A 13118-nucleotide genomic window follows, 5' to 3' on the forward strand; every position below is an offset into this window, starting at 1 on the left:
GACTTTAAAAGAAAACAAAGTTCAAAAAAACTTCCGCACAGAACAAAGTTTTCTTCTTTTGTGGAAGGGGCATGAGGCAGGAGTCCTGTTTTTAAAGTGTACAACAGCAGACTTTTGATAAAAAAAAGATTGTCGTGGGAGAGAGACTGTGTGTTCTAGTGCTCCGCTTTCCCCTCCCCACGACCCCTCCCAACCCCTGGGTCTCCCTCAAAGTGAGAATACAATGAAATTGGTTTGTATTTATAGATATTTTACAAGGTTAAATAAGAACAACAATAATAATAAAAAAAATTGAACACTAAAATGAACAGGTTTTTTTTTTCTCTTTTTAATTTTCTTTCCAAATGTGACCAGTGTTGCTGAGTGACACTCAAGTAACTGGTGGTTTTTCCTGTGCAGCTGGCTGCTCGGGACTGTTCAGGTGGAGTTGGAAGCTGATGCGGAAGCGGCGTTATTGGTCTGTCCACGGTCTCCAGCATTAGCATCTGCAAATTAAAAGCCCCAAGAGAGAGCGTGAACAATGCTGTAACACCCCAGAGAGAAAAGTACGTGGCCTCAACTGCAGGCTGAGAGCTATATCTGGAACGTTGTTTTGAATATGGCCAATACTATGAAATCTGAATTTCCTTCTGCTTAGAGTTAAGTATGTGCCTTGGCCAGGTCTTGGTACAGAGAAGATGGTATCTTTGAGTAAGTTACAGACTCAGGGAGCCAGAGACCATTTCTGTCAAAGCTCTTGCCACAGCTGGGATTAGCAGAGCATGAATACTCAGTTGGAGTCTAGCTCACTTGAAAATAAATGAACAGTGTACAGCTGCGAAAACTTGCTAAAAATTCTGAATGGTGTTACAATATGCCATCTGCTTAAGTGGGTGAATGAGTGGAGGCAATCAAAGTAATATGGGTCAGTGGTGATGGGAGAAGCACCAAGCATAAATCAAACTCAGCTGCTTGCTTTCTAGGTACAGTCCCTCTTTGTAATTCATACAAATGGAAGACACAACCAGCAAAAAAGAAATTTCAGCCATTGTAGTACCAATTCCCTTATTCAATAAAGCATCTTATAGTCAAATGTCTTAGCACTTGAGCTTACTTTGCCTAATCCTTTAAAAATACATATAACTTTACAACTAACTTGAACCCCTGCCCCCCCCACCACCACTTTTTAAGGTCCATTATTATTTCACAGCCTCCATTAACATTTAAACAGACATTTAACTGTGTCCAGACTGGCTCTCCATCTCGGGTAGGCAAGATACTACTGTTTCAGTGGCTTGTCAAGTTACATCCCTGTCATCACACACGTGACTGGGAATATACTGCTAGGCAAATTTTCTCTCAAAAACTTCACACTAAGCCCTGAGCAAGAAGGGAGGTGGCTTGACTGAGATGGGCAACTTCCAAGAGCCACTGCCCTAGAAGTCCACCGCCCTTGGCTATCAAGGCTAGGGACACCAAAAAACAGACTCCGAAGTTTTATCTCTCTCTCGAGACTGTAGCTTTCCTGTATCCTATGTTGAGTAGAGTAAATGTTATGGTTGAACGCAACATTTGGTCTTTGCATCTTTCTACTTTGAATTTTTTAATTGAGAAAGAAACAAAAGACCCCAAGGATACATAGCAACTGTAGCTTAAGGAACTCTTAAGGATTAGCTATTCAGTTTATCATTTTGATAGCCACTCTTTAAAAACTATACTTCCTTCCTAAATTCCCAATTGCTCCTCAAAACAATCTACCCTTATATACATTTAACTCAGCCTTTGGGGAAAAAATGTTTATATCTCTTAATAAGAATGGTTGTGTTTAATTTATTTTATTTCCTTCAAAACATCTATAGCACTATTTTCATGAAAATAAGCACAGACATTATGACATCAGGATCCACGCGTTAGTTTCATATTGCCCATGGCATGGCATCATGTTAACTTATCTGCATGGCACATGGACAGGTGGCAAGAGAGGGTTATATGATATATAGCATATAACCTACTCTCCAAAGGCAGGTAAACAGCCTTTCCCAATAATCAGTCAGTAATTGTACTAATACTTCATTCATAACTCTTGGTTTTTCTTGGATGTGCCCTACTTAGCAGGAGTTTTATTCCTAATGATCATCCAAATTCTGTGCATCAATAACCTAACATCAATTCTTATCCAGGCAACAGGTTCCTATAAGGCTTTCTCAGGAAAAATGTTCATTTTCATAATTTAGGCACAGGCTACATTAAAAACAACACTCCTGGGCTTCCCTGGTGGCGCAGTGGTTGAGAGTCCGCCTGCCAATGCAGGGGACACGGGTTCGTGCCCCGATCCCGGAGGATCCCACATGCCGCGGAGCGGCTGGGCCCGCGAGCCATGGCCGCGGAGCCTGTGTGTCCGGAGCCTGTGCTCCGCAACGGGAGAGGCCGCAGCAGTGAGAGGCCCGCGTACAGCAAAAAAAAAAAAAAAAAAAAAAAAACACAAAAACAACACTCCTGAGAAAGCCTGGAAGGCACAGAGGTATTTCAGAATTAGAATGCTCCTCACAAACCCATGCTTACTGCAGCATTTCTCATGTTTTGGATGACACTCAGAACCTGCATGATTATCATCAAACAGCACTTCTCTCTCATTTTCAACATGTGAAGATGACAGGTAAAACTGTCACATTCTGGTCTTCCTCAGAACTTAAGAGATCAGCACACATACCAGCAGTGTTAGCAGCTCTGGCTATAGCAGCCATTAGCTATTGGCCAACATTCACCAAGGCTTCTCTACATTGCCAGCTAGCCCATTACATTAATTTACTCTTTGGCAATATCTTATTTAGCTACTAATCTGCTATTGTCCTTTCAGCGGCTATTACCTATGAGCTTATGACATTCCCAAAACTAGTCTTCCCTTCCTTGGATACATTCAAAGGCTGCTTGTATGATCAAAATAAAAAGCATAAGCCTTTTAAGTGGGCATATAACCAGAAACAAAATCATGTTCTGAATAATAAAATTTTAAAAACATTCATATTCCTCAGGTTTGTAATTTAATGATCTCTTATTTTTCTTTGAATTATTTCCAAATTACCTGATGAGTAAAATTTTAACAGCTATTTGTTTTGATTACAATTATCCTTGATATCACAGGATAATATAAAGTCACAGCACTGGACTCATTCATCAAAAACAAAGAAACAAAAACCCTATGCCCTGTGCAATGAACTCTACTTAAAATCAAATTATACATGTCTTCCCTGAGAAAGGAGAGTTCTCTGCTTTTCAGATGGAGACAAAGCACAGGGAGGAGAAAAGCAAAACAAACGTGACTCTCCATAAACTCAATAGTAGCTCCAACAGACTGCCAGGTTTACTAAATGAGCAAAACTATGTTTTTAAAGTTCTTCTTGGTACATGCTTATTTTGATCTCACTGTCAAGTCTGTAAATTTATTTTACAGAGTTGAATCTGAATTAATATGGACCTTCTATAATAAAAATGTTCATTAATTTAAAATTCTGATAAACTGTCACTGGACTTAGATGTTTACTGCAATTTCTGTAACTTTTCTTCTCAAGCATTTAAAACAGTAACTTTTTTTTTGACATTCTTTTTTTTAATATTCTTTTCCGTTACGGTTTATCAGACAGGATATTGAATACACTTCCCTGTGCTATACAGTAGGACCTTGTTGTTTATCCACTCCATATATAATAATTTGCATCTGCTAATCCTAAACCCCCAGTCCATCCCCCCCAACACCCCTCCCCATTGGTAACCACAAGTCTGTTCTCTATGTCTAAACAGTAACTCTTTAAAAGCAGCAAAGCTCATTTTGCCACTCCTTCATTCCCTTCCCTTTACATATGTACTGGTAAAAGTGATGCAACCTGGCATTATGATTTAAACTAAGATCTTTTGATTATAAAGGATCCAACTATGAAGAGTCAAAGATTGACTATATAGTCTCTTGTTTTGTCTTGAGATGCTCTTCTGAAGTTCACAGTGATATATCTTCCTTAAATCTAATCCAATTTCACAACGTTGTACAACTTAATAACTGTGTGATTTTGGAACAAGTTATTTAACCTCTCTACCCTCAATTTCCCCATCTGTAAAATGGTGATAATACCACCCATCTATGTAATAAGGCCTAAGAAGTGCTTAGTAATTGTCCAATAAATGGAAAGGTAAAAGAGACATCTAGAAATACACATATGTATAGGTTAGTGTGACTGCAATAACCACCATCACCACCACAGTAAGTATCAGTGGTAGCAGTTGTTGACATCTGGGTGCTTACCAACGTGCTAGACATCATACTAAGTATGTTGCAAGCATGTCATTTAGCCTACAAAGCAAGAAACAGGTACAATTATTGCACCCATTTTGCAAATGGGAAAAAATGGATGCACAAAGCAATGAGATAATGTGTCCAAGGTCACAGAGCTAACAAGTGGAGAGCTGAGCACAGAGGGAACAGAGGAAGAATATGATTACCTTTATGCCTGTAGGAGACAAGCAGAAAAGATTTCCTAGCAAAGGGAGAAGAGAGGACTTTCATTCAGGCCTAACCCCTACATAATCCAGTGTGATTTCCAGAAGCCTATTTCTATTAACTAAAGAGTTACTACATTAAAACAGGTGAATTTATAATATGAAGAATTAAGAGGATGGCTATTTTATTATCTAATTTTCAAACAGTCTGTATGGGGTATACAGAGATACACGTGTTTTGGAAACAATTATAGAGCTGATATTTCACTGACTTCCAACATTCCTAGAAACCAATACTCATTACCACTCTTCTGATACTGCTGCACAATAAACCAACCAACCAACAAACCAAACGAAGGATGGACTTGAGGGAGAAAGGAGAGAATAATCAGTTTTGGGGGAGAAAGGTATAAGACCATTCTTTTACATTGTAGCCACCCTCGAAGATGACTTCAATGAGTCATGCACCTCTTGATGTCCATGCCCTCATGCAGTCCCCTCCCCCAGTAAATAGGGCTGACCTGTGTAACCAACAGGATATTGCAGAAATAATGGTGTGTGACTTACAAAGTTAGGACATAAAAGACACTGTGGCTTCCACCTTCTCCTCCTTGGATTGCTTGGCCTAGGGGAAGCCAGCTGCCACAATGTGAGACACTCAAGTAGCACTATGGAGAGGTCCACGTGGTGAGGGACTGGGCCTTCTGCATACAGCCAGCACAGATTCACTAACCACACGAATGAGCCATCCTGGAAGTACAGCTTCCAGCCCCAGGCAACCAGCCTTCAGATGTCTGAAGCCCTGGCTGACATTTTGGCTACAACCTCATGAGAAATCCTGACCCAGAATTATACAGTTAGGCTGCTTCTGAATTTCTGACCCATGAAAACTGTGTGAGATACTAAATGTTTATTCTTTTTTGTTTTTTTAATGTCTTTTATTCGTTTTTAAAATTTTATTTATTTATTTTTTTACTTTTGGCTGCTTTGGATCTTCGTAGCTGCACGCGGGCTTTCTCTAGTTGTGGCGAGCAGGGGCTACTCTTCGTTGCGGTGCGCAGGCTTCTCATTGCAGTGGCTTTTCTTTTTTGCGGTATGCGGGCTTCTCACTGTTGTGGCCTCTCTCGTTGTGGAGCACAGGCTCCGGACGTGCAGGCTCAGCAGCCATGGCTCACGGGCCCAGCCGCTCTGCGGCATGTGGGATTCTCCCAGACCGGGGCATGAACCCGTGTCCCCTGCACCCGCAGGCAGACTCTCAACCACTGTGCCACCAGGGAAGCCCTGCAGTGGCTTTTCTTGTTGTGGAGCACGGGCTCTAGGCGCTCGGGCTTCAGTAGCTGTGGCTCGTGGGTTCTAGAGCACAGGCTCAGTAGTTGTGGCGCACGGGCTTAGTTGCTCCGCGGCATGTGGGATCTTCCCGGCCCAGGGCTTGAACCCGTGTCCCCTGCATTGGCAGGCGGATTCTTAACCACTGTGCCACCAGAGAAGCCCGAAATGTTTACTCTTAAGCTGCTAAATTTTGGCATATCTTGATACACAGCAATAGATAACTAAGGCATACATATAGGCCAAATAACTTAAATGCCAGTTAGGGCTTGTCTTCACAAGCCCATGAACCAAGTCCCTCTACAAAATTAGGTATGCTCCTAATAAACTGTACAAGCAAGAAAGATTGCATCAGATGTTCAATTGTTTTCTCCCTAATGCTGAGAAGAGTCTATGGTTCTATGACTTTTGTATTGGATATGGCAAAGGGAATTTGTGCATGTACTGTACTGAGACCAATTTTACTCTGTGTGACTTCAGATGTAAAAATGACAAGTTGGGCAATCCCACAGTGAAACTAAGGGTGAAGCTCTAAGGTATTAGGTTCCCAACAGAGTCCACCAGGCTGATTTTTGTCCTAGAGTAAATTTTTATGTACAAAATTCCATATCTGATACATATATTTTTCAGGAGAGGATTCACAGTTTTATTCTCAGATTCTCAAAAAGATCTGTAAGAGTTGCTACATAATCGAGTCATGGATTTGATGGGCAGCTGTCTCAATTACGAGGAAACTGCATCATCTAGTTGCTCAGGTGGTAAACCAAAAGTTCTTACCTCGATTCTTCACTCCCCCACCCCCGCCAATGCATCAGCAAGTCCTGTCCATTCTCCCTCCAAATGTGTCTGATCAATGTGTAAATGGGGAGGGGAAGGAGAGTGAATGGAAGGTCCCATATTTATAAACTGTCACCAAAAGGTTTAAATAGAAAAGCAGAAAACAAGGGAACAGGTCAGGAGGAAAGGACAGAGAATAAACAAAGGAGCTGGGGTTCCTAAGACTCTGCTCAGTATTCCAGAACTATGGGTCTATAAAAGTTAAAACCTTCTAATTGATACAAGTGTCCATTGTCTGGCTCAACAGCAATAATGGAAATGTTTTATCTGCACTCTCTAATAGGATGACTGCTAGCTACATATGGTTATTTAAATTTAATTGAAATTAAATAAAAATAAAAATGTATTTCCTTATTTACCCTAAACACATTTTCCGATTCTCAAAAGCTATAAAATCATTATTGGCATATTAGTAGAAGAGCCTATTTCAGATATATCAAATCCTTTTTGTGCTTTACATGTACTTTACAAGTATACTTGGGAACTTTAAGTATACTTTCATTTCCTTATTTCCTTTATTATGCTCTCCCAAGCCTATATTATGTATTTTTATTCGCCAGCTATCCTGTTTTTATAACAAGTTAGAAATGTCTCATGACAGGTCAACTCCTCTAAAAGATAAAGTTTTGGAGGCCTGGGCCACGTTGTTTGTACTGTGTAGCTAACTCAGGACGTTGCTATTCAAGCTGTTCCGAGTGGAAATGCCTCTACTATAAAACTACGTCTCAGACATTCATGTTATTAACTGACACATGAACCAACGACACATGAACCATTACTCACAGAGAATTAAAGGCATACCCCAAAGTTATATTTAAACCGAAATCATAATCCACACTAATGAAATCAAAGTAGTATCAGTATTAAGGAAAAGGATTCAATTTTCACTTTTCTCTTTATACTGTCTACTATGATTTTGACAATTTTGTGTGTGTCATAATGAGGGAGAGGGAGGGGAAACACTCCTCAGCAAAGCACCATCACCTCTCATGTCATATTATTCCAAGGAAAAGGTGTGGCACAAGACTCCATGGTGGCTTCAGTCATTTAAAAAACAGAACTGAGGGCTCCCCTGGTGGCGCAGTGGTTGAGAGTCCGCCTGCCGATGCAGGGGACGTGGGTTCGTGCCCCGGTCCGGGAAGATCCCACATGCCACGGAGCGGCTGGGCCCGTGAGCCATGGCCGCTGAGCCTGCGTGTCCAGAGCCTGTGCTCCACAACGGGAGAGGCCACAGCAGTGAGAGGCCCGCGTACCGCAAAATAAATAAATAATAATAATAATAAAAAAAAAACAGAACTGAAATTCAGGTGCTAGTGAGCCAATCAATCCAGCAGCAAACCTGGAGGGCTTATCAACAACACTGTTTATACTTGATCTGGCAGCAGTAGAGGTCTCAGCTGCTGTGAGTTCAGGGGCAGAGCACATTTCGATTAAGAGGCTTGGTTGTTCAGGGTAAAAAAACTGAAGGCCACGGGGACACAGGATATATTTTCATCTTTTAAGTTAAAAGACTTAGTTTAGGAACAAAGAATAAGAAAAGGCATATGAATATAAACAGGTAACTTCAGGTAAGGAACTGAGGAACACCTGAAGAATACCCAGAAGAATGTCTTATAGGACACTCACCAACTTAATCAAGAAGGTTTTATTACATTACTTTTGGAGGAAGGAGGAAAAACCCAGGTAAAATGTTTGACTTAATAGGAAAGAACATGTTTTACATAAAAAGAAGCAATTTCTAGAAGTGATACTTAGCACTGCTCTGGTGAAAATAATGACAAAGATGGTTTAACTTTAGGTACCTATATGCAAACTCACTAAGTGAACTTGAAATTCTAACAGAGGGTAGATATAGTCTCATTGGTGTCAATGAATTTGTCAAACTGGCACATATGGATGGAAGTCTGTATTTCAAACACAGAGCCAATAGGAGGAAATGGGTATAGCACTGTACCTACACCCACCTTTTTCATCTACTAAGTTGGTAATGCATAAAAATACACATGTGCACATGCACTCTACACCTCCCGCACCCCACTCTGGGCTGGCTAGTGTTGAAGTAATAGAGAAATGAAAAAATATGTGCATTACCAATGTAGACTGGGACAAACTTTCTGGAAGGCAATTTGACAATATGCATAAAAAACTTAAAACTTCCTTATATCTTTTGACTCAGGAATGCTTCTAAAAACTGGGACACAACCCAAATGTCCAAGAATAAGGAATTAGTTAAAGAAATTATGGTACAGGCTTAGAATACTGGTTGAGTACTAAAGTCATGTACACCCCTTCCCCCAAATAGCATAAGCCCATTAAAAAAATAGGACAGAGTTATCTCTGTCCACTGGTAACTAGACTAAAATATATTAAATAGTGTTATCTTTCATTTTCTTTGGAAGTGAGAATATGGAGAGTCTTATTTTCTAAAATAATTATATATTGTATTTTTAATAGAGAAAAATCCTTGGGTTTTTTTTAAAGTTATATATGTTTATGAAATTCCACATACATTTAGGTTAAGACAAAGAGAAAATAGACAGGAAAGAGTTCGGAAGATGAACACCTGAGGGCAACACTGTGGGTTCTGCAGCTAGACAGGGTATGGGTGCAGCTTTCCCAGAGCACACTATACAAGTGCCACAGAGTCAAAGGGTAATCATACTTGGGGGGGAGGGGGGGAGGATGAAGGGATGGTAACCATCATTTTAGGAAAGTAAGTATTTGATACACTGACTTAATTTAACATTTGATTTTTCAAAATCAGTGGAAACAAACAATGGGAGAAATTATTCTGGGTTTAATTCTGCCCAGCTAGAAAAAATTGTCTGGTGATGTAGAAGGTGACAGGGTGACAGAAATTCTGGGGGAAAAATAACTGTAATAGTAAGAAAAAGGGATCACTAGCCCTGGCTAAACTGAAACATGACTTTAGCAAAATGCATTTCAAAAAGTTCAGGGAACAAATAGGTATGATTTTGTGGTTATAGTCTACAAAAGGGGTTAATAACTGACAAGAAATAGAAAATCATGAAAATCAAAATTCTGACCAACCAAACAATTGCACATACTCTCAATGCAAAGTAAAAGGAGAAGAACCAAAGAAACCAACTAAAAGGGTTTTCTTTGATGGGCTCATAATTTAAAAAGTAGGGCACACATCCCAGGAAGAATAGAAAATAAAAATGTGCACTTGTCAGAACAGGCCAGATTTGGTTTAAATGAGGTAACAGCAAAGGGTTTCAAAGCAAGATCAAAAAACATTAAGCCCCCTGACCAGGTAAAAAGACAGAGAAGACAGACCTTGTCCAACTCTTATCATGATTCCCTTTTCTGTTAGAAGGGTTTTCAACCTGGAAAGGATATAACAAAAATCCTAATAAACAAAATGCAGCCCAAGGAAGGTGAGGGAAATCTATACATTTTAAATGTCTTTAAACCCAGAATCTATAGTCCAACAAACACATTCTAAAATGGATTACAGAAATTCAGTTTACAAATATTTAAGCACTAGAAATTTCCCTAAGTCTTAAAAAAAAAAAAGATTTCATTTCCATCTTTGACAGTTTCTTTTTTGATGGAAAAAATCTGAAAGTTTTCTTGACAACAGCAAAGCATTTTACTTAGTTTTCATAACATTATTATATAAATGAGTATTGTAAGGTTGGTCTGTAGTTAAGAGACCAGTTATTCAGAGACCATCAGAAGAATAATCCCTAGTAAGTGTTGCATAGTCCCATTTAACTTATTTTATCAGTAACTTCGGTAAAGGCAAACAAAACAAAACAAAACAGAAAACTAGTAGACTCTGTCTTGTCCTGTTTAATATATTCTATTAGTTGCTTGGATAGAGGCAAAAAATTGATGTGTTTATGAAATGTGCAGATGACAAATAATTGTATAGAAAACCTAACATCCTGATACTTTAGAACATATTCAGGATTAGGATCTAAAATCCTCATTAGTATGGAGGGGATGCTAGCCATCATTAAAATTTGAAGGACTTTTGCGTGTAAGAATTGGGTTGGTTTTCTATAATCCCAGAGTAGGATCACTGAATGAAAGAGGTATAGGGGGACAAATTTCTAACAAAGTGATACAAAGATGGAATGTGTTACTGAATATTCCAGTTACTGAATATACACAAGCATGAGACACTAGTTCTCGGTAGATAATAAGGAAGGTGAAATCAGTGGTTTTCAAATTTGTTTTAATAGCAGAACCATTGCACTGGAAGAAGACTAATATACAAAGCAAAGAGAAAACTGCTCTAGCTGAAATTCCCGACCACATCTCACACTTAACTCAGGTGGCACTGGATCAGATTATCTCTAAAGTGGTTCATATTTGATTAGCAAAACTATAATTCCTCAAGATGTGTTACTCTAGATGGTCCAGATGAATGGCCTCCCAAATGGAATAATTGGGAGGATCTGTTGGGGGTGTGGAGAAAAATCAGGTATAAATATCAAAAAAAGAAATTATACTTTATGGACTGAGAGTGGTATGTATACTTTTCAGGAGTTTCTCGTGTCAATCAGAGCCACAGTAAGATATAATGCCTCCAGGCACTGAGGTATTCTAAAAACAATTTAAAAGAATGAAAGTTTTTGAGGGAAAAAAAACCCCACCACTAACAACATCCATACCCACTAATTTAACACAACTGTTTTAATTTCTGTATATTTGTATCTAGTTCCTATCCACATGCAAGTACACATTTTGGCACAGTTACCAACATGGTACGTAAGATTTTTAAGTTTTCTCCACATAAATTAAGATGAATATTTCCACAGATGTAAGTTTCATAATAATTGTCTTTCATGGTTACATACAAATGGAGATTTCATAATGTACTGAAACATTTTCCTACTGTTGACCATTCAGATCATATTGGCTCTCTTTTTTTGTTATTATTTAATTATTCTTATTCATATCTCTGTACATGGTAGCTTTTTTTCTTCTATTAGATGTACCCTGAAGTTAAGATCCCTAAAGTGGGATTAGTGAATAAAAAAGTATGAACTCTGCTGTGATAGCTCTTGTACATAGTAATGCTTTCCAACAGGTCTTTATCCATTCATCTGCAGTCACTACCAGAACCTTGAATACAACACATGGAAAAAGTAGTTGAAACATCGCAAAAACAGTTTCCTCAGTATTAATGTCATTAAACTGACAGAAGCTATCTTTACTATTTTCAAGAAAGGTGAGAAAAATAGCTATTACTGTGATATTCTCTTGTACTGATCAAGGTTCTTTTGGGGAGGCTAGAGAATAACAACTATATATTCCCAGAGTAATCTCACCTTTAGGCCACAGAATAATAACCTTTAGGCCACAATCTGGATAAGATAAGGTTTACTTTCTTTGCTTTTCCAGAAGTAGCAATATAGAGACTAAATTGAGATTTCTGCCTACAACGTATTTAAAATTTAATAAGACCTAACATCTGAATACCATTTAATAACTTTGGCTACCAAAAGAAATTGACTAAAATCTAAAGCTTATTTCATGATAATATAGTCAGTATGATCACAGTTGATGGCATCTTCATCATTCTACTTTGTTCTTCTTCTGCTTTTATCCTACCTACTTTAGGATTTAGCTTTGCTCCCAGGTCAACATAAATGTCACAGAGCTCCATTCTTATTTAAGCCAGCTATAAACAACATAAAAGCTTCTGAGGCAGTCATCTAGGAGCCTCTGTATTTTGATGCTCTTGCTCAAGATACAAACATGTTTGACAGAAGCTGAACTTCAGTGGTGCGGAGCATCAGCAGAAATGGTATTTTAACAGATCAGAAGATAGTTTCAGGGCCATGCTTCTCTTCCGAAGTTGTATCAGTGATCTAGATCCAATGTTAGATGACTAGGAGGCACATTCTCAGGATAGTCAAAGTAGATATTCTGCTTCTTGTTGATATGGTTTTGTCCTAAACTAAAAGTGGCTCTATTTTCATGTATATTCTCCATTAAATTGACTTAAATTAAGTAAGCCAATTGTTTAGTTAGAGGTACATATTGCAATTAATTCACCCAAAGACATATTGGGTTCTATTATTGTGGTGCTGCACCTAGTGTGAGTGATTAGAGATTCTAATTTTGATAATTTTAAATTAGAAAAATTTCCAGGTTCAGATCTTCAAGGTCTGAGGCTTTGTGGCTTAACAGTTTACTTCTTCATACCTTGAAGCAGCCCGGAAATGCTTTGTGAGGAAAGTTTCAGCCATGTCAGCAGGCATTCATTCCCTCACTGCTTGGGTGGAGAGATGGGGTGTCTATTTATTCAGGTGAGGAGAGTCACAGGTTCTTTCATAAGAATGATCCTTTTTCATAAGAGGATGGATGTCAACTTGCCTTTCACATGGCTGGTTTTTAACATTTCTGGATCTGTCCTTACTTGGCAATAACAATAATAAAAATAGTGTAGCAGTTTCCTTTCACTGAAGGTCTACCATGTGACCAGGCAAAGCGTTAAGCACTTTGTA

General features: G+C 38.8%; 1 protein-coding gene across 2 annotated transcripts in view; it reads right to left on the bottom strand.

Annotated features, from left to right (window-relative positions):
* Positions 1-290: 290 nt before the first annotated feature.
* GSK3B (glycogen synthase kinase 3 beta) overlaps positions 291-13118 on the bottom strand; it is a 196846-nt gene continuing 184018 nt past the window's right edge. For both annotated transcript variants that reach the window (XM_060098981.1, XM_060098980.1), the window contains one exon: positions 291-485. In XM_060098981.1, the coding sequence (XP_059954964.1) occupies positions 418-485 (68 nt within the window). In that variant the 3' untranslated portion in view covers positions 291-417. The remainder of the gene's footprint in view (positions 486-13118) is intronic.

Source organism: Mesoplodon densirostris, chromosome 5, assembly GCF_025265405.1.
Source record: "Mesoplodon densirostris isolate mMesDen1 chromosome 5, mMesDen1 primary haplotype, whole genome shotgun sequence".
NCBI lineage: Eukaryota > Metazoa > Chordata > Mammalia > Artiodactyla > Ziphiidae > Mesoplodon > Mesoplodon densirostris.